The sequence below is a fragment of the Puma concolor genome, chromosome D2 (genome assembly GCF_028749965.1).
Source record: "Puma concolor isolate L17-30 chromosome D2, mPumCon1.1.hap2, whole genome shotgun sequence".
Taxonomy (NCBI): Eukaryota; Metazoa; Chordata; class Mammalia; order Carnivora; family Felidae; genus Puma; species Puma concolor.
Genome location: NC_141677.1, coordinates 47317599 through 47337826, shown reverse-complemented (window position 1 = coordinate 47337826; position 20228 = coordinate 47317599). Strand labels below are relative to the sequence as shown.

Below are 20228 nucleotides of genomic sequence, written 5' to 3'. Positions count from 1 at the left end.
TGCTTACCAGATAGGCGAGGTGGGGTGGGCCAAAACTAAACAGTATAAATAAGCCTATCGTGTAAACATGTAAACTGTGTGTGTGCTGCATTGCGATAAGTGCTGTGGAGAAAGTAAGGACAGGAAGGGGCATGGGTTGTGGTGGATGGTGACGTTTACATAGAGTTGTTGGGAAAGATTCCCCAAGAAGGCCACATTTGAGGAAAGACCTCAAGGAGGTGAGGGAGTGTCTGGGAGAACAGCTTCTCGGGCAACAGCAAGGGCAGGAGCAAAGACCTTCAGGCAAGGATGTGCCTGGTGGTTGGAGGAATGGCCTAGAACAAAGAGGAGAGCAGCCATGAAATCAGGAGTAGCAGGAGGGCTGGGGGCCTGGGGCGGGATGGGGGATAGGGGTGAGCGGCCTGGAAGATCGTTGTAAGGACTCTGCTGAGAGGGGCGGTTTTTGCTTTGAGCAGAGGTGTGTGAGCTTGTTTGGGTCTTACTGGGCCACTGTGGCCGCCATATTGAGAACAGATTGTAGGGGCAAGCGAGCGCCTAGGGAGCACGCCAGTAATCTGGATGACAGAGGATGGTGGCTGGGACCAGGTGGAACAGTGAAAGGCGGTCAGAGTTTGAAGATCTTTTGAAGGAGGAATCAGTGGAACTTACTGATAGGAATGGATGTGACATGAGAGAGAGCAGACCTGAAGATGCATTTGGTTGCCACTTGAGTAGCTAGAAGAGGGAGTCGCCCTCATCGGAGAAGGGGAGGGTGGGGCAGGTCCAGAGGTGGATTTCATACCTGCTAAGGGCGTGCTGCCTGGAGACGTCCCGGTGGAGCTGTGGGGCAGGCAGTGGAGAGTGGGTCTGGAGGGCAGGGGACAGTGAACTTGGAAGTCGTCAGCATAGGGATGGCATGGTCATCACATAGAGTCTTGAGACTAGATGAGCCCACCAGAGGAAACTGGGTCAGTGTGGGGACAAGGCAGGGGGAAAGGCCAGGTGACCCCAAGTTTCCGCCTGGGGTACCTGAATGCCCAGCACTGAGATGGGAACACAAGAGGAGGCTGGTGTGATAGATGAGGTCCTGATGATTTTCAGAGAAGCCCTGCTGTGCCCATGGGACATCACATGATTGTAGAATTGTAAAAGACATTTAGACTCCTAGAAAGTATGTATCTGGTTGTTATATATCTGATTCTTAACTGGGGGCAGTTTTGCCCCCCAAGGGACATTTGGCAATATATGGAGACTTTCTTGGTGGTCAGCCTGGGAGACCGGGACAGGCTGTTACAGGCATCTAGTGGGTGGAGGCCAGGGATGATGCTAAACATCCTGCTGTGCACAAGACAGCTCGTCACCACCCCCAGGAAGAATTATCTGGCCCCAAACATCAGTAGTGCTGACGTGGGAAAATTCTGCTTTCTATTATATTAATTGAATGTGATAATAAAAGTGAACCTTTAGGGGCGCCTGGGTGGCTCAGTCGGTTCAGCTTCCGACTTTGGCTCCGGTCATGATCTTGCAGTTTGTGAGTTCAAGCCCCCCATCAGGCTCTGTGCTGTCAGGGCAGAGCCCTCTTTGGATCCTGTATCCCCCCTGCTCTCTCTCTCTCTGCCCCTCCCCTGCTCATGCTCTCTCTCCCAAAAATAAATAATGAACTTTTTTTTTTTTTAAGTGAACATTTAAAGAGCTTGTTAGGTGCCAGGTGCTAAGCCGGGGGAGTATCTCAATGTCCTTCTCCTGAAAGGGTAGCTACCTTCATTTTCTTCACCCTACAGGTGTGGGACTCTGACGCTTGGCAAAGTTAAGTCACGGTGCTCCCCCTGGTGGAGCTGAGGGTTGACCCCAGGTTGGGCTCTAAGCACCATTCTAGAAAGCCTCAGAGGCCTGTGACATGTGTCAGGATGGGATGGAAACACAATGGCCACACAGCCTGGTTTAAAAAAAGGAAAGGGGAAAACCAAAAACAGTAACAAGAGACCCTCAGCCTTCATGATGTGTTTCTTCCTGAAATAATTGGCTGTTAGGACTTTTTTTTTTTTTTTAACTAAAGCTGATACGACTCTTTTCCTAAGTAGCAGAGGAAAAAGTAAGCATAAATGATTGAATGGCGTAGAAAATGCCAGAGTTTGCTTTAATGGCCTGTTTTACCTTCCTTGCACTCCCCTCAGCTGCCAGAGAGGAGGTTTTATATTATAAATAGAGAATGCGTGTATTGTCGAACCAACCTTGGTTTGAATCCTGGCCTCTCCACTTGTTTGTTTGTGAGCTAAATGTTTATTTTTTTTAATTTTTTTATTTTTTTTTAATTTTTTTTTTTCAACGTTTATTTATTTTTGGGACAGAGAGAGACAGAGCATGAACAGGCGAGGGGCAGAGAGAGAGGGAGACACAGAATTGGAAACAGGCTCCAGGCTCTGAGCCATCAGCCCAGAGCCCGACGCGGGGCTCGAACTCACGGACCGTGAGATGGTGACCTGGCTGAAGTCGGATGCTTAACCGACTGCGCCACCCAGGCGCCCCTGTGAGCTAAATGTTTAACTTCTCAGAGCATCCATTTATTCATCTGTAAAATGGGGTCAGTAACACTCCTTCCTATGGTATTTGTGAGGACTAGGTGTCGCCGTGTGTGTTAAGCTTCTTGCACAGTGTTTTACATGTAGCGGGTCATTAAAAGCGGTAGCGGGACTTCGTTTCTGGATACAATGGAACAACAGGGACCAGTTTGCTCTCTCACCTAAAACAACTCCCTCCCCACAAAAAAAGGACAAGTAATCTGAAACAGTTTTGAAGATACTGAACAGTGGCAGTGAAGGACTGTGACCCCCAAAAGACGGGAAACAAATGAGGTAAGGTCTACATGTGCCCCAGCTGGAGAAAGTTCCAGGCTGTGCCGCAGAAAGGGGAACCCCAGGTGGAACCCCTTGTACTCCATGCATTAAGGAGACAGAGCTTAGGGATGGAGAGACCAAAGCATCTAGAGTTTTCGGATGGGATACCCAGGAGGAAAGAGCTGCTCAGAGAGAAAACTCCTTGAGAACGCATCACCATGTACAGTGAGGACATGACCTGAACCCGAGGAGGGGACCACCAGGGAGGATTCCAGGCAACAGCATCCCCTCTAACACAGGGCAGGGAATAGTTCCTGTTACATCTACCATCCTGGAAAACCTCATGACTCATGGGGCATTGCATAGGAAACACGGAAGGGTTTTCCCTTAGCAGTGGGGAAGAATTGGCTCATCCTGAGTGTTCTGGACCCACCTAAGAAACCTTAGAAGCAAAATCTATGAGGATCAAACTCATTCCAAGTAACCTAACTTCATTCCAGAAGGGACTCAAGTGTTTTTAGAGGAATACAGAAATGTTCAGCACCCAACGATTTAGGAATCACAATGTCTGGCACCGAATAAAAAATATCAGGCATGCAAAGAATCAAGAAAACAGGACCCACAATGAGGAGAAAAATCAATCCACTGACACCAGCCTAGAAATGACAGTATTAAAATTAGCAGACGGAGATGGTAAAACAGTTTTTATACCTGTATTCCAGTAGGTTCAGAAAGTTAAGTAGAGATGTGAAAGATATTTTTGAAAAGACCCCAAATCAAACTTCTAGAGCTCAAACCTATAATGCATGAGATACAAAATATACCAGATATGGGACACCTGGGTGGCTCTGTCTGTCAGTTAAGCGGCCGACTCTTGATTTCGGCTCAGGTCTTGATCTCAAGGTTGTGAGTTCAAGCCCTGTGTTGGGCTCCGCGCTAGGTGTGAGGCCTACTTAAAAAGAATGAAGTTCAATCCATACCTTGCACCAAATTCAGAAATTAACTCATAGACCTAAATGTAAGTCCTAAAACCACGAAACTTCTAGGGGAAAACTTTTATGACCTTGGGTTAAGCAAAAATTTCTTAGAGAAGCACACTCAGTAAAAGAAAAACATTGGTAAATTGGGCTTCACTAAAATTAAAAACTTCTTTTCTAAATACACTCTTAAGAGAATGAAAAGGCACAGACAGGGAGAAATACTTGCAGAGCATATATCTGATACAAGACTTGTATCCAGAATATGTAAAGAACTCTCAAAACTCAATAAGGAAAAAATGCACAAATGTATGGCCAACTCATCTTTGACAAAGCAAGAAAGAATATCCACTGGAAAAAAAGACAGTCTCTTTAGCAAATGGTGCTGGGAGAACTGGACAGCAACATGCAGAAGAATGAAACTAGACCACTTTCTTACACCGTTCACAAAAATAAACTCAAAATGGATGAAGGACCTGAATGTGAGACAGGAAACCATCAAAACCCTAGAGGAGAAAGCAGGAAAAAACCTCTCTGACCTCAGCCGCAGCAATTTCTTACTTGACACATCTCCAGAGGCAAAGGAATTAAAAGCAAAAATGAACTATTGGGACCTCATCAAGGTAAAAAGCTTCTGCACTGCAAAGCAAACAATCAACAAAACTGAAAGGCATCCGACAGATTGGGAAAAGATATTTGCAAATGACATATCAGACAAAGGGCTAGTATCCAAAATCTATAAAGAACTCACCAGACTCCACACCTGAAAAACAAATAATCCAGTGAAGAAATGGGCAGAAAACATGAATAGACACTTTTCTAAAGAAGGCATCCAGATGGCCAACAGACGTGAAAAGATGCTCAACGTTGCTCCTCATCAGGGAAATACAAATCAAAACCACACTGAGATACCACCTCATGCCAGAGTGGCTAAAATTAATAAATGAGGAGACTACAGATGCTGGAGAGGATGTGGAGAAACAGGAATCCTCTTGCCCTGTTGGTGGGAATGCAAACTGGTGCAGCTGCTCTGGAAAACAGTGTGGAGGTTCCTCAAAAAATTAAAAATAGATCTACCCTATGACCCAGCAATAGCACTGCTGGGAATTTACCCAAGGGATACAGGAGTACTGATGCACAGGGGCACTTGTACCCCAATGTTTATAGCAGCGCTTTCAACAATAGCCAAGTTATGGAAAGAGCCTAAATGTTCATCAACTGACGAATGGATAAAGAAGATGTGGTTTATATATATAATGGAATACTACTTGGCAATGAAAAAGAATGAAATATGGCCTTTTGTAGCAACGTGGATGGAACTGGAGAATGGTATGCTAAGTGAAATAAGTCCTACAGAGAAAGACAGATACCATATGTTTTCACTCTTCTGTGGATCCTGAGAAACTTAACAGAAGACCATGGGGGAGAGGAAGAGGGGGGACTTACAGAGAGGGAAGGAGGCAAACCATAAGAGACTCTTAAATACTGAGAACAAACTGAGGGTTGATGGGGAGTGGGGGAGAGGGGAAAGTGGGTGATGGGCAGTGAGGAGGGCACCTGTTGGGATGAGCACTGGGTGTTGTATGGAAACCAATTTGACAACAAATTATATTAAATAAATAAAAATAAATAAAAATAAAAAAAGAGTATTTAGGATAAGCAAGTAACTGTAACAAATTCTTGGAGTCCTAAATCTTCTTCTGAGCCATCTTGAGACCCTGGTTCAGAGAAGCTTATGTAGCAAAGCTTCCTGGAGGCATCAGGCTTCCCCCCCCCCCCCCCGCTCCGACTCTCCCCACCTCTGCGGCAGTGCTCACACCCCACGAATGACCATGGCAGCCACCGAGCCATGGGTGCAGACTTTGCTTCCCGCAGGTGCACACACACTTGTCTGGCTTCAGGCTCTGCCGCCTCTGCCCCATGACTCCCTTCCCCTCCACTGCCACCTCCACCTCCACCTCCACCGCCCTGCTTCCCAGCGGTTGCACGGGCTCCCAAGGAGCAGGGCTTGTGTGTGTGGTGAGGGCTCCAGAAGCCATCCTGGGGTCCCGGCACGCTTGTCTCCTTGCTCATCACCCTTCTGAGCTTTGGGCCTCACAGGCCTGTCCAGACTACTGGCCCTGCTCAGGTGCCCCCTCAGTGAGGACATACCCCACCCTGTGCTCCAGCTCTCAGAGTACTCTGCTCCATTTCCTGGCCGTTGGCGGCCTTGCTGGGACCACTGTCAGACTGATCCCACCAGGCTGCCTTCTCTTTGATGGGTGACAAGAGCATGGGGTGGGTCAGAGCCCAGAGCAGGGGACTTTGAATCCCAGCCTCTACCACGTAGTAGCTGTGTGAGTTCAAGCAAGTTCCTTAATCACTCTGTGCCTCAGTTTCCTTGACTGAGAAAACTGCGGAAAGTAACGGCACCTCCCGCCACACAGGCTTTGTGAAGATTAAAGAATCCCAGGAGGACGGTTTTGTCCACTTAGTGCCTTCAGCTTCTAGAAGAGTCCCAGGCAGGTACCACGCACTCAGGAAGCACTTGCTCCTGTCTCCATCCCAGGGCTGCAGGCTCTAGCAAGGGGGTGTCCTGGGTCTCACGGTTCTCCCTCATTGCCACCCCACCCCCTCAAGAACCCAGGACCTTGGGACTCACACCCCACCTGCAGACAGTCCTGCTCAGGGTCGGTGGCTCTGGGACCAGAGGCTAGTACTTGGGTGAGTTACATATTGCAGGATGTTGGGGATGAACGAAGACAAGATCATTCTTGAAAAGCCTTTAGATGAAGTTCAGTATAAATGGTTTTTGTGTACACCCTAAAGATGAGTTCATTTATACATGAAAACGTGAGAACCGCTGGAGCTACATTAGGGAAAATTTAATGACATCTGTCTGAACTTTCCCATCCTTCTGCGTTGAGATGCAATGTCTAGCTGCGAGTGGGGATGGGTGGGGAATTCTAGAGCGTTTTGCTCCATCCTGGTTTGACAGCAGGCCTCCGTAATGTTACTGCTTGTGGAGAATCAGGCCTCCTTTCCAGGCTGGGGAAGGAGGCCTGTAATGTCAGAGCGGACGTTAAAAGCATAGTGATGTTGCACTTTGCGCGGAAGAGGCGTAAAGCTGATGCAGAACAAAATACATAGGCTACTCTGGGTTCTGAACTTCTCCCAGCTGGCCTCCAATGTGAATGCTCTTTCCCTAATAGTGCCTGGGCATGCTTCTAATGATTTCTGTTTTGATGCGGAAATGTAACTAGGTGGAAACCTACAAGGGCCCCAAAGATACACGTGTGGGGTGTGAAAGGAGTGGCGGCGGGTGGGAGGGGGCTGCCAAAACGGAACCAGAAGCTTGGCCGTTGCCGACAGGTTTGGGAGAGGCGGCCTTCTCACAGGGCAGGGAAGAACAGGCTAACTGGCATTGGGGTGGACAGTGCTGTGGGAGTGTGAGCCCCGGTGTCCGCACGGGGGTCCTTGCAGTAAGCCTGTGTCTCCCTGTCTTGCAGGTGGTACCGGGGAGCGGGAGAAGGTGCCGGCCAACCCCGAGGCGCTCCTGCTCATGGCCAGCTCCCAACGTGACATGGAGGACTGGGTGCAGGCCATCCGCCGGGTCATCTGGGCCCCACTTGGCGGAGGTACTGCCCGTAGATCGCATGCTCACCCTCTAGAACCCTTGCCTTCAGGTAATCCTGCCCCTCCGCCCTGCACTGAGCCCGCAAGACCTCTCTCACTTGGGACCCACTGGCTGTGTCCCTAGCTGCTTACGGCAGGCAAGCCATGCTGTCCTCTTCTGCTGCCGGCCCCTGACAGTCACACCTCCACTTTACTGGACAGGCAGCAGCAGGGGAATCGGGGCCACCTTTCAAAACATGCCCTCCTCCGGCTAGAATCCTGTGGCGTGTGCATACTGCCTCCCTGCGTCCAGAGCCCTGCTGCACAGCAGGTGTTTTTGAGGTGGTCTGCACTGGGTCCCGCGTCCTTCCCTCTGTTGTGCCTTCCTACAGCCACACAGGGCCCCTGTGCTGCCCACACAACCAGCGCCTTGTTTCTGAGCTGAGAGCAGTGGTTGCCATTTATGCAGCTTTATTGAAAACACTTATCGGATGCTTGAAACGTACCTGGTCATATTCCGGACACTCGGAAGTTCAGTGATAAAACAAAATAGAGGATTCCTCCGCCCTCCTCTCCCGTCCATTGTCCAGTGGGAGACGGATAATAGGCAAGTCAAGGTGTCACATGATTTTAAGTAGAGAGAAACACAATAAAGTAAATTTAAGTAGGATGATAGAGGGGATGCTGTGTTAGATGTTGTAGCCTAGCCAGCTCAATGAAGTGGCCAGGAGAGCCAGGGGAGTGCTGGGCAAAGAGCATTCAGGCAGAGGGGCAAGCAAGTGCAAAGGCCCTGAGGTGGGAGTGAAAGATTTGGACACAGAGAATCTCAGGAAGGCCAGCGGGTCTGAGGGAGTGAGGACAGGAGAGTAGAGGACATGAGGCAGGAGAGGTCACTGAGGCCTTGGGGACATGGTGGGGATCTCAAGATTTTGTTCTCAATCGATGGGGCACCAAGGAGGGCTCTGAGCAGGAGACAGACACGACCTGACCCAGATTTGTAAAGGGCCCTTTGGCCGCCATGTGAGGGGTGGAGCAGAGAGAGACAGGAGTGGACACGGCAGGCTGAGACAGCCATCAGACGGGGGTGACGGGGACACAGGCTGGCGTGGGGGTGGAGAAGAGAGTGAAGAGGGCTCAGCAGCTGTGTTCTGAAGGTAGGGCTGCCAGGGTCTGCGGACAGACACAGGGTGCAAGAGAAAGGAAGGGTGGCTCCCGGCTGTGTGGTCGGTGCCCCTCTGCAATCATCACGAAAAGAGCTTTTAGAAGGGGTCACCATACTGGCTGGGTTGCGGCCACCAACTCCCTGCTGAATGTGGAGACCATGTGACCATGAGAGCCATGGACATCCTGTCTCCCCCGCACAGTGTCTGAGTGCTGCACATTCTGGGCAGGGGCGGAAGCTCACCTTTCAGGGCTTGGAGCCCATCTCCAGACCCAGTGTGCTCTGTAGGCTGAGCCCCTCCCTTCCCCACTCACCTCGCCAGCTCTCCTCTGCTATTCCCGGCTGTGGCCTGCCTGGCCATCTCTCCTAGAACCACTGATCCTCACATAGAAGAGTCGATATCACTTGGAAAGACAGTTTTTTTCCTGTGCTTCATAAATGCCCTCACACTGTTAGTCATGGCCTCCCTGCCTCCTGAGGCTCGTGGCAACTTTGACCCAAGACCCAGGCACACTCAGGGATTTCTGCGGCCTTCGCAGACCTCCTTGGGTGCAAAGTGGTTGGAATTGAACCCATGGAACAAAATAGAGCCCAGAATCAGACTCTCATGCAGCTGGACTTTGACTTACGACAGACGGCACCTCCGAACACCAGGGAAAGGAGAACATCATTGTGATCTTGGGTAGAGAAAACTTCTTTTTGCAGGAGTTATAAAAATCATTAATCTTTTAGGAAAAGATCGATAAATTATGCTCTACACAAGGAAGAGCATCTGTTCGTTAAAAGGTAGATTAAGAAAATGAAAAGACCAGCATCTAGGGTGGGAGAAGGTGTTTGTACCACATACAGCCGTCAAATGACTTGCTCCTCAAACCTCTACAAACCCAGAAGGCAACGACAGACAAGCCAGTAGAAACTCCGGCAAGAGACTCGGACAGGCACTTTACCAAGAAAGAAATCCTTGTGACCAGTGAACATAGGCTGCAGCGTTCAGCCTCGTTAGTCATCAGGCAGGTACATGTTAAACCACGACATGCCACTTATAGTCACCCACCAGAAAGACTGAATGAAAAAGGCGGGCGGTTCTCGGAGGTGACAAGGACAGAGCTACGGGCACTTGTGGGTATTGCCGGGATCTGCAAAAGTTGCTATGCACCCCGAGGCCCCGCAGTGCCACCGCTAGGCATGTCCCAGATAGAAATATGTGTGCAGATATGCTGGGGACTTGGACACATCACACGTTCACAGCAGCCTTACCCATGATGGCCTGACCCTAACCAGGGGTTTAGGAACGATCCAGGGGCTCAATAAGTATGATTCGTTCTTGTAGCAGGAAACTCTACAGCAGTGGAAAAGAATTACCCACAACTCCACCTAACAACGTGCATGAATCCTAAACACCTACCATGGGACTAGGGAGGCTCAGTAACATGTTATAGGTATAATTCCATGTGTATAAAGTTGAATAACAGGGCAGAAAGAAAACTGTACTATTTGTAGGTGGGTAATCGGGCAGCAGAAATAAAGAAAGGCACAGAAACAAATGCCATAAAAGTCTGGATAGAAGTCTCGCTTACACAGGTGTTCATTTTACAGCAATGTGGTAATCTGCAGGTATATGCTTTAAGTACGTTTCTGGATGTACGGATACTTCACTATATTAAAAAAACAAAAAACAGAGAAGCTCAAGGCTGAAGTGTCTATGTAATTTGGCCAAGACAACCCAGCTACTCAGGGAGCAAAGCTGAGAAACAAAGGTGGGTGTTCTAACCCCAGAGGCCATGCTTTGACTCAGACCATGCAGGGCGCTGGCACACCCATCTACTCTATTCATGGTGCCAGCTTCTGGCCACACATCCACCTCTCTCTCTCTCTCTCCCCTTCCCTCTCTCTCTCTCCCTCCCTCCCTCCCTCCCTCCTTCTCTGTGCTTGCTCAGAACTGGGACCCTTTGCAGAACCCAACATAGAACCCAGATCTGTCCCTCCCTCAGGTCCCCCAGCATTTACCAAATTTCTCAGACTGCGTGCTGCAGAACTTGTAAGATTTCAAACAGGAACCGTCATCAAAGGCACTTATCTCCTTTCTACCAGAAGCACAGAGGAAACGCAGCAATCGCAGGGGTTAGCGATGGCAGACATGTCTGGGCAAGCCATGGGCACTCACAGGTGGGCTCAGTCAGCCGCTGCAGCAGGTTCCTGGCAAAGCTGTTATTAGCCTGGGTTCCCCTGGAAAGGAGGCTTAGAGGATCAGTCCTTCTTTCACTGTTAATAACGGAGTCCGTGAGCCCTTTCAAGCATGTTTGTTCTGGCAGAGAGCAGGCCGCCTCTGACAGACAGGAATGGGCAGTGTGCCTGCTGCAGCCAGAGGCAGCCCCGGCCATCCCCATGGAGAAGACTGGAGGCAGCAGACCCACGGGGTCAGTGGAGCCCGTTACTGGCGATGGCCTGCCCAGAGGTGGCAGTCCCTCTTATCTGGGCATTCGTTCATTCATTCATTCAGCCAGTCATTCATTCACTTGCGAAAGTATTCTAGGAGCCAGGGATACAGCAGTGAACAGGACAGACAAGGCCTCTACCCTCACGAAATGCACATTCTAGGAGAGAACAGGTAACAAGCCGATTGCAGGGCTCCGTGGAGAAAGGTGAGGGGGGAAGGGCAAGTAAAGGCTTTGGAGGTTGGAGTTTCCTGACATTTGAGTAAAGGAGCTGAAGGGTGACGTACACATATACCTGGGCGGAGAGGTTTGGAGGCAGGGGTAGTGGGGTCCATGTCGGAAGAGCAGCGAAGAAGCCAGTCTGCCTGGAGCAGAGTCTGCGAAGAGGGAGAGAGCAGGAAGTGAGTCAGAGAGGTAATGGGGTTTAAGTCAGTAGGGCCTTGTCACGGTGGTGACTCTGGCTTTCCCTGAGTGACGTGGTACCCTTGCTGGGTTTTGAACAGAGAATGGCAGAGCCTGACAGGGTTCCAACGGGATCCTTCTGGCCACCTGTTGAGAGTAGATCCCAGAAGGCAAGGCCAGAAACAGGGAGACGAGCTAGGAGCTCATTATCCACTAATGCAACTGAGAGACGATGGCAGCTTGGCCCGGGTGGTACTGGTGATGAGAAGTAATTGAATTCTTGATATATTTTAAGGTAAAGCCGGTGTAAGTATTTCCCTGCTGGAATGGAAGAAAGGTATAAGAGAATGAGAGAAGTCAAGGGTAATTCCAGGATGTTTTGACCTAAGCAACTGGAAGGATGGATTAGCCATTAACAGATGAAAAAGACCAAAGGAAGTGCAGTGTTTGGAATGAAGCGTGAGAGTTCCCATTGGGCTTAGTCTGAGATACCTGGTAGAGGCTCAAGTTTGTTATTATTTTTTTAACGTTTATTTATTTTTGAGAGACAGAGCATGAACAGAGTAGGGGCAGAGAGAGAGGGAAACACGGAATCTGAAGCAGGCTCTAGGCTCTGAGCTGTCAGTACGGAGCCCAATGCAGGGCCCGAACTCACGAACCACAAGATCATGACCTGAGCCAAAGTCAGACACTTAACCGACTGAGCCACCCAGGCACCCCTAGAGGCTCAACTTTAAGTGTCCAATAGGCAGTTTAACATTTAAGTCTAGAGAACTGGAGAGAGGACTGGGTTGGAGGGGGAATTTGGAGGCTGTTGACGTATAGATGGGGTTTGAAGCCGTGAGGCTGGGGTGAGGCACCACAGAGCCAAGTGTAGAGACAGCAGAGGACCAGGGCTGAACCCTGAGCTGCTCCCAGGTGAGAAGTCAGGGGCAGAGGAGGAGCCAGCAGAGGGGGCTCAGGAGGGTTGGTGAGGGGGAGGAGCCCGGAGTGAGTTGGGGATCCTGAGGCAACTGAAGGGAATGTCTAGGGAGGAAGGGGCAGTGACAACATGCACTGTGGACAGATCAACCAGAAGAGATCGAGCATAGTTCATTGCTGACTTGGGCAAGCATGGTTCTGGTGGAGTGCTGGGGATAGAGCTTGATAATAGCGGGCGTGAGAAAGGGTAAGACGAGGGGAAATGGAGTGTGAGAATAACCGACTATTTCAAGAAGTTGACTATAAAGGGAAAGAAATGGGACAGTGGCTGGAGGGGAGGTCAGGTAAAGAGAGGGCTGTTGGGGGCGCCTGGGTGGCGCAGTCGGTTAAGCGTCCGATTTCAGCCAGGTCACGATCTTGCGGTCTGGGAGTTCGAGCCCCGCGTCAGGCTCTGGGCTGATGGCTCAGAGCCTGGAGCCTGTTTCCGATTCTGTGTCTCCCTCTCTCTCTGCCCCTCCCCCGTTCATGCTCTGTCTCTCTCTGTCCCAAAAATAAATAAACGTTGAAAAAAAAAATTTAAAAAAAAAAAAAAAAAAAAAGAGAGGGCTGTTGGATTTTTTGGTTTTAAGTTGGGAGACAAAACAGCAATGCAAAAGACTGATGGTACTGGAGAGGGAGAGAAGAATGGCTGGAGCACTGATCTCTCTCGTGGACATAGATGCAAAGATCCTCAACAAAATACTTACAAATTGAATCCAGCAGTATATGAAAGGATTATACAAATGAAATGAGATTTATGACCAAATGAGATTTATCCCAGGAATGCAAGGATAGTTTAACACCTGAGAATCAACAGTTGTAATACACGAATGGAATTAAAGACAAAAACCACATGATTGGGACGCCTGGGTGGCTCAGTCAGTTAAGCATCTGACTCTTGATCTCAGCTCAGGTCTTGATCTCAGGGTTGTGAATTCAAGCTCCGCCCCCCCCCACCCCCATTGGGCTCCCTGCTGAGTACATGAACCCTACTTAAAACACCACATGATCGTCTCAGTAGACTCAGAGAAAGCATTTAGTAAAGTCTGGCACCCTTTCCTGATGAAAATAAATGGCCTAGGGATGGGGGTAGAAAGAAACTTATTGAACTTGATAAAGAGTATGTATCTACAAGAGACCCAAAGGTAACATCATACTTGTGGAGGAAGACTGGATACTTATCCTCTGAGATCAGAAACAAGGCACAGATTCTCACTCTCCTCACTGAAATTCAGCACTGTACTGGAGGTTCTGGCCAGAGCAATTAGGCAAGAAAATGACATACATCCAGATTGGAAAGGAAGAAAGGAGTTAAAGTATCTCTTATTTGCAGATAATAGGATCTCATATACAGAAAACCTTAAGAAATCCACTAGAAAACAATTAGAAGTCATAAAACATTCGGCAAGACTGCAGGATACACTAATCAGCTGTATTTCTGTTCAGTAGCAATGAGCACACCAACAATGAAATGAAGAAAACTTCATTTACAATAGCATCCCAAAGAAGAGAATACTTAGGAATAAATGTAACAAAAGAAGTATAAAACTTACTACTCTGAAAGTGACAAAATGTTGTTAAAAGAAACTAAAAAAGACCTGAATAAATGGAAGGACATCCCATCTTCATGGATCAGAAAACTTGACATTGTGAAGAGGGCAATGCTCTCCTGTAGATCTCTGGACTTCTGTGCCCAGCTCTGGGAACATGGGCCCTGGAGCCCCATCGGGCAGCAACTCCTACCCAGCTCACCATGAGAGGAAAGAAGAGGGAACCACTGAGTACCCAGGGTTACCTGGCATCTGGCAGGTGCTTGCACGGATGAACCCTTGCCTAGTTATCTGGAGAGAGCCTGCAAGCCCTCAAAGGTGGGTCTGATAGGACGGTGCTTGGCAAAGCCAGTTGCACTGATGGGTGAGAGGAGGCAGAGTGAGCACAGATTCCAGCATCAGGTTGTGTGGTCTGAGTGTGATCTGGCTCTGCCCTTTGCTGGCTGTGTGACCCTGGGTAGGCCTGTTACCCTCTCTGTGTCTTTGTCTGCAAAACGGAAGAAGAATGCCTTCATTGCAGGACTGTCGTGAGAATTAAGAGAGAAGACGGACACAAAGTGCTCAGCGCTCTCTCAGTACAAGGTAGCCCTGGAACATTCAGCAAACACAGCACACCTGCTGTGTGCAGGCAGGGGAGGTGGCAGCAAAAGAGGTCGGGGGAGCTTCCACCCTACTCCACAAGACGGCCACTAACCAGGAAAGCAAGCCACGAGGCACAGAGCAGTGGTTCTCAAATGTTAGCTAGCATCTGAGGCACCCCGAGGAAGGCCTGTGGAAATGGGACTGCTGGCTCCACTCACGGGGATTCCAGCTCGCTTGGGCGATGCCCTCGAATTTGTATTTCTAACAAGTTCCCAGATGCTGCTGGTGCTGCTGGTCCGGGGCCCATATTCTGTGAACCTCTGTGTTTTGGAAGGGTGGTGAGTGCTGTTGAAAGAAAAACAAACCCGAGCAGTTTTAAATACAGTGATGAGGACGGGCCATTCAAACAGTCTGGGAGGTGAGAAAGCCAGCCAGCATGTCTGGTGGAAGCTGGCCAGCCAGAGGCAGCAGCCTGGGCATCAGCAGAGCACATCTGATGTGGTCCTGAAGCAGCGTGGAGGGTGGGTAGGCCGGAGGGGTGAGGGACAGGGCAGATGGGAAGGAGCCTCCCGCACCCCTGTGAGGACTTTGGCTCTCACTCCTTTTGTTTGTTTGTTTGTTTGTTTTAATTTTTAAAAATATTTATTTTTGAGAGAGAGAGAGAGAGAGAGAGCATGAGCAGGGGAAGAGCAGAGAAAGGGGAAGACACAGAATTTGAAGCAGGCTCCAGGCTCTGAGCTGCCAGCACAGAGCCTGATGCGGGGCTGGAACTCCTGAACTGCAAGATCATGACCTGAGCTGAAGTCAGATGCTTAACCCAACTGAGCCACCCAGGTGCCCTGGCTCTCACTCCTAAATGAAAGGGGGAGGGCGCATTGGAGGGCTTTGAGCTGAGGCATGATGGCATCTGACATATAGTTGAAAAGGGCCACTCTGACTGCTGGCCTGAGAGGGACAAGGCGAAGCCAAGGACAGGTATACACGGACTAATCCAGGCAGGAGACATGGGCGCTTTCACTATGGTGGGTGACAGTGAAAGTAATCAGGTTCTGAATCTGTTTGGAAAATAGGACTGACAAGCAGTGGGTGGAGGTGTGCAAGAGCAAGGACAGTGCAGGTGACTCATGGGGTGTGGGTGAGAGGTCTTGGGGACAGAGCTGTCATTAACCAAGAGCGCAGTTCAGGTTTGGGAGGTCGCGGCCCGACCACAGTTCCATTTGGACTCTTCTCAGTTTGAGATGTCTATTTGTCATGAAGCCAGGGCAGGTGCTGCATTGGATGCAGGAGTCAGGATTAGCGCTCAGTAACTAGTAGCATGGTAACTCTGACACTCACAGGCTGCCAGGCACTGCCTAGCACAGCCCAGAAGCTCTCTGCCCCAACCTTACAGGCAGCAGCACGGAACGACAGCCCTGGGGCAAGGAACCCAGCTTGGGAATGGTGTCCCTGCCCACAGTGACTGCCCTGCGCTGGGGAGGGGTGTGAGGGACCAGCAGCAGGCCCGCAGTGGCCATCAGAGCCTTGTTGCCCCAGCCCGGTTGTATGTGGCTCTCACAGTCCGCTGGAGACTTTCCTCTGCCCCCCTGGAGCCAATTCTCCTGCTCTTCGGTTCCTCAGAAATCAGGTGGTAGAAGGAAAAAGAGGGGACAAATGCAGCTTCCAGAAGCCACAGGGCAGGACACTTGACATGGAGAAAATCCCAGCCTTGGGGCAAGTTGGAGGGACACAAAGCAACCTTTTTAGTCCAGCTGGAAGTGGTCACTGTTTGCTAGAATGACCTCTCCAAATAGAAGCCCCTCGAGGCACAATCCGGTTCAGAATGAAAGGTCACTGGCCCCAGCCCAGGCTAGCAGTGGTGGAGCCCGAGATACTAGTGGACCACTTCTCCCCCGTGCTGCTTGCCCAGCTCTTCTAGGAGATTGAAGAAGAGAGTCTTATTTCCGGTTTCCCTGAATGTTGACCCACCAGGCCCAGAGTCCCTAGCTGGGCCTTTCTTGGCAGCCCTTCCAAAAGGGGAGAGAAAGGACTGTGGCTAATCTGCGCTGGGCTTCAGGTCACTAAGCCAGCAGATGGGCTGCTTGAGCATGATTCTGGTACCTTCAGCCTATCCTCGTATGTTCTGTGGGTCCACCAGCCAGGTGGAGGAGATGCCTCAGCAGGCCTGGGACCCTTTCCATGCCCCAGGCTCACAGAGGGCAGATCTGGCCTCTTCTGGGCTTAGGGGTTGGTTCACAGCATCCTTGGGCCTCCTTCCCCTGTAGTGCTTCTGGAGTCTGTGAGCTTGTAGGAGAAATAGTTCCCAGCCACAGACCCCTCTGACAGGATGGCAGGGAGCCCGGGGCCGTTTATGGGGAGAACAGAGAGGGAGGGCAGATAACTTGCCTTGGGAGAGCCCGGCACGCCAGCAGTGGTGATTTACTGGGGTGAATTCAGGACGCTAACTGTTCAGCTGCCTCTTACCCACCTTGCCAGAAGTCCTTCCTTCCTTCCCAGCGGCTGTGATGGGAAATGCCCCATCAACGTGGCCTGCCTGGCTTCTGTTTGTGCTAAGGAGAGCTCAGATCACAGACAGGGCCAGGAGAGAGTCTGTCATGGTTACTGTTAAGATGAGGCCCGTGGAGGGTTAGTGCCAGTGACACTGAGCGGTGCCCCAGTAACCCCAGCCACTCTCCAGGGCAGCTAACATTTATTCAGCATGTTCCTGTGTCAGGCTCTGCAATAGCCCTAGGAAACTGGTCGTGAAAACCTTTACAGGCGGGGACACTGGGCAACAGGGAGACTCAAACGCTTTGTCCAGGTCACAGAGAAGTCGGCAGGAAGCTGGGTTCTTTTTATTTGTTTGTTTGTTTATTTATTTATGTATTTAAATGTCATTTATTTTTGTGAAAGGGAGAGAGAGAGCACGAGCAGGGGAGGGATAGAGAGAGAGGGAGACACAGGATCCGAAGCAGGCTCCAGGCTCTGAGCTGTCAGCACAGAGCCTGATGCAGGGCTTGAACTCTCGAACCGTGAGATCATGACCTGAGCCCAAGTCGGATGCTTAACCGACTGAGCCACCCAGGCACCCCAGGAAGCTGGGTTCTAACCGAGGTCTGCTAGAGCTCAGAGCACCCCCTGCTGGATGCCTGCTCTGGAAAGTAGGATGCCAGGGGGCCTCCAGGTGATCCTGTGGCCAGGTTCCCTGGGTCTCTTGGCTTCGAGGTGGCCTTGGTCGTTCTCCACATCAGTCTGAGGAGACACAGAGGGGTCTCATGCTTGCTAAGTGCTATTCTTGCCAGGGGTTAGTTGTATCAAAATTACATTATAGAGGGAGGCAGAGAGGCCTAGAGAGGTTTAGCAATTTGCCTTATAGCACACAGCAGAGCTGGGGGCAGAGGCAGCTGTCCCCAGGGTGAGACCATCCGTGATTCTGTCTCCCTCTCTCTCTTTCTCTCCTGGGTAAGCATCAGAGCACCATAGCCTCTGGATCTGAGTTGTCTTGATGGGAGGGACGGAGATCATGGGGAGGCAATCAGACTGAGGAAAGAGTCCCCGAGGTCTTGGACCCAGGGCCTGTTCGACACAGCTCAGAACTGAGGGCCACCCCCGCTGAAGAGGTCATCTGTGTCCAGGTACTTGTTTGAGAGGACAGAGCCTCAGCTTCTTGGCCTTGCCCCAAGAGGACAATTTTTTTTTTAATGTTTATTTTTGCGCGAGAGAGAGAGAGAACGCGCGCGCGCAAGTGGGGAAGGGGCAGAGAGAGGGGGGGACAGAGGATCTGACGCAGGCTCTGCGCTGACAGCTTTGGCACTGACACCCGTGAGCCAAACACCAGGGCTTGAATTTACGAACCACGAGATCATGACCTGACCCCAAAGTTGGACACTCAACCAACTGAGCCACCCAGGCACCCACCCCCCAACGGGACAATTTTAAGACTCTCTCTGAACATCCAACCCTAATAGGCCCCACAGCTAAAAATGACCCCCCAACATGGGGTGTGTTATCCTGGCTGGGGCATAATCTGGTGCCCATCTGAGTCCAGAGCCTTCTAAATGGCGGGCACTTGCAGACTTCCAGCCGTCTGGGGAATCTGTGTGGGAGTGGAAGGGATTCCCTACAGCCTGGCAGGTCTAACCGCACAGGTAGGGGAACCAAAGCTCAGGAGGAGAAAGCAAGATGGCATCAGAGCCCACATGGCCACTGGGAGGGTCCGCCTACCCCCAGGGTAGGTGACTCTAACTGAGCCCTTGGGTCCTTCCCTTGAAGGTGGACAGTGCTGCTCAGACCCAGACGGTCCCTGGGTAGTGGGAGCCCTAGGCTTTTCTGACAGGTTTAGGGCGGGGCATTCCTTGGCTTGTGGCCCTCACCGGCATCATGAAATGCCCTTCCTTCCTTCCTGTGTACTTGAACTTTGGGAAGGAAAAGCCCTGAACCCCTCCCCAGAACCCAGGGCTAAGGAGGATGTGAGCCCCCACCCCCATACTAGTATCAGGGCCGGGACTAGGGGGCCTATGTGGCCTGCAGCACAGAATTTAAGGAGGGCAGCAAAAGCCTCAGTGATCAGGATGAACATGTTATTGTGATATTTGTAATGGAAATTAATGCAAAAAGTCCATTACATTAGTTTCTTATTGCTGCTCTAACAAATTGCCACAAACTTAGTGGCTCAAAACGACACAAATTTATCCTGTCACAATCGTGGAGGTCAGAAGTCAGAACTGAGTCTTCGCTAAAATCAAGGTTTTGGAAGGGCCTGTTCCTTCTGAGGGCTCTTGGGAGACCCTGTTCCTCGCCTGTCCACCTCCTAGAACGCTGTTCACATTCGTTGGTTGTGGCCTCATCACTCCGGTCTCTGCTTCCCTCCTTTGCCATCATTACCTCTTCTGTAGTCAGCCTTCCCTCTGCCTCCCTTTTAGAAAACCTACCTGGATAATCCAGTACAATCTCTCCGTCCTTAATTTAATCATGTCTGCAAAATCCCTTTTATTAGGTGAGGTAACACAGTCACAGGTTCCAGGGGTTAGGATATGGACATTTGGGGAGGGGGGAATCATTATTTCTCCCACCACGTCTACAGTAAATCTCAAAATTTCAAATGAAGACAGGATCCGGGGGATTAGGGCGAGACGCTCACAGGATCTGTGCCAAAAGCAGGGTTGCAGCCTGTCATTACTTAAAGTTTTGATAATTTGTTCATCATGGATTTTTTTTTTTTTACATTAACTTGTATTTGTTAAAACACTGCAGTGAAATGTTTACCTTGCTTATTGAAGTTTTTGGTACCTTAAGTTTTGCGCAGGTGGGCAGTGCCTCATTTGCCTCATCCTGGTCCCTCCTTGCTTCGGAGAGCACTGGCTGTGCACTGCACACTCAGCTTTCAGATGAGCCCCCCACCCCTTCCAGCCCCAGGGCTCCCCTAAGCTCCTCCCTTACAGAATTTGGCCCACAGAACCCCGTGGGTCTCTATTCCTCCTGCCTGGTGCTGCCACCCCCCCCCCCCCCCCCCCCCGCCAGCTTTGCTTTGCACCTGCCCCCCCCCCCCCCGGTATATATACCAGGAGGAGTATAAACGTCCCAGTCTTCAGACTTTGGAAGTATGGGCTTGTGGGTTCATTTCACTGGGACAGAATCCCGCCCTGGAAAGAATGTATCTTTAAGATACGTATCTTTAACTTGTCTTAACGTAGTTTAAGTCTGGATGGGAGGTCTGGTACTTACTAGCTGTGTGACCTTAGGAAAATTCTATAAACTCTCTAGACTTTAGCTGCCAC

General features: G+C 50.4%; 1 protein-coding gene across 9 annotated transcripts in view; it reads left to right on the top strand.

Moving 5' to 3' along the window:
• ARHGAP22 (Rho GTPase activating protein 22) overlaps positions 1 to 20228 on the top strand; it is a 176583-nt gene that overhangs the window by 138999 nt on the left and 17356 nt on the right. For 6 of the 9 annotated variants that reach the window (XM_086680229.1, XM_086680230.1, XM_086680234.1 and 3 more), the window contains one exon: positions 7279 to 7455. The exons of 1 other annotated variant lie outside the window; for it this stretch is intronic. In XM_086680229.1, the coding sequence (XP_086536355.1) occupies positions 7279 to 7455 (177 nt within the window). The remainder of the gene's footprint in view (positions 1 to 7278; positions 7456 to 20228) is intronic. 2 more of the 9 variants (XM_086680231.1, XM_086680236.1) reach the window with 1 other exon arrangement.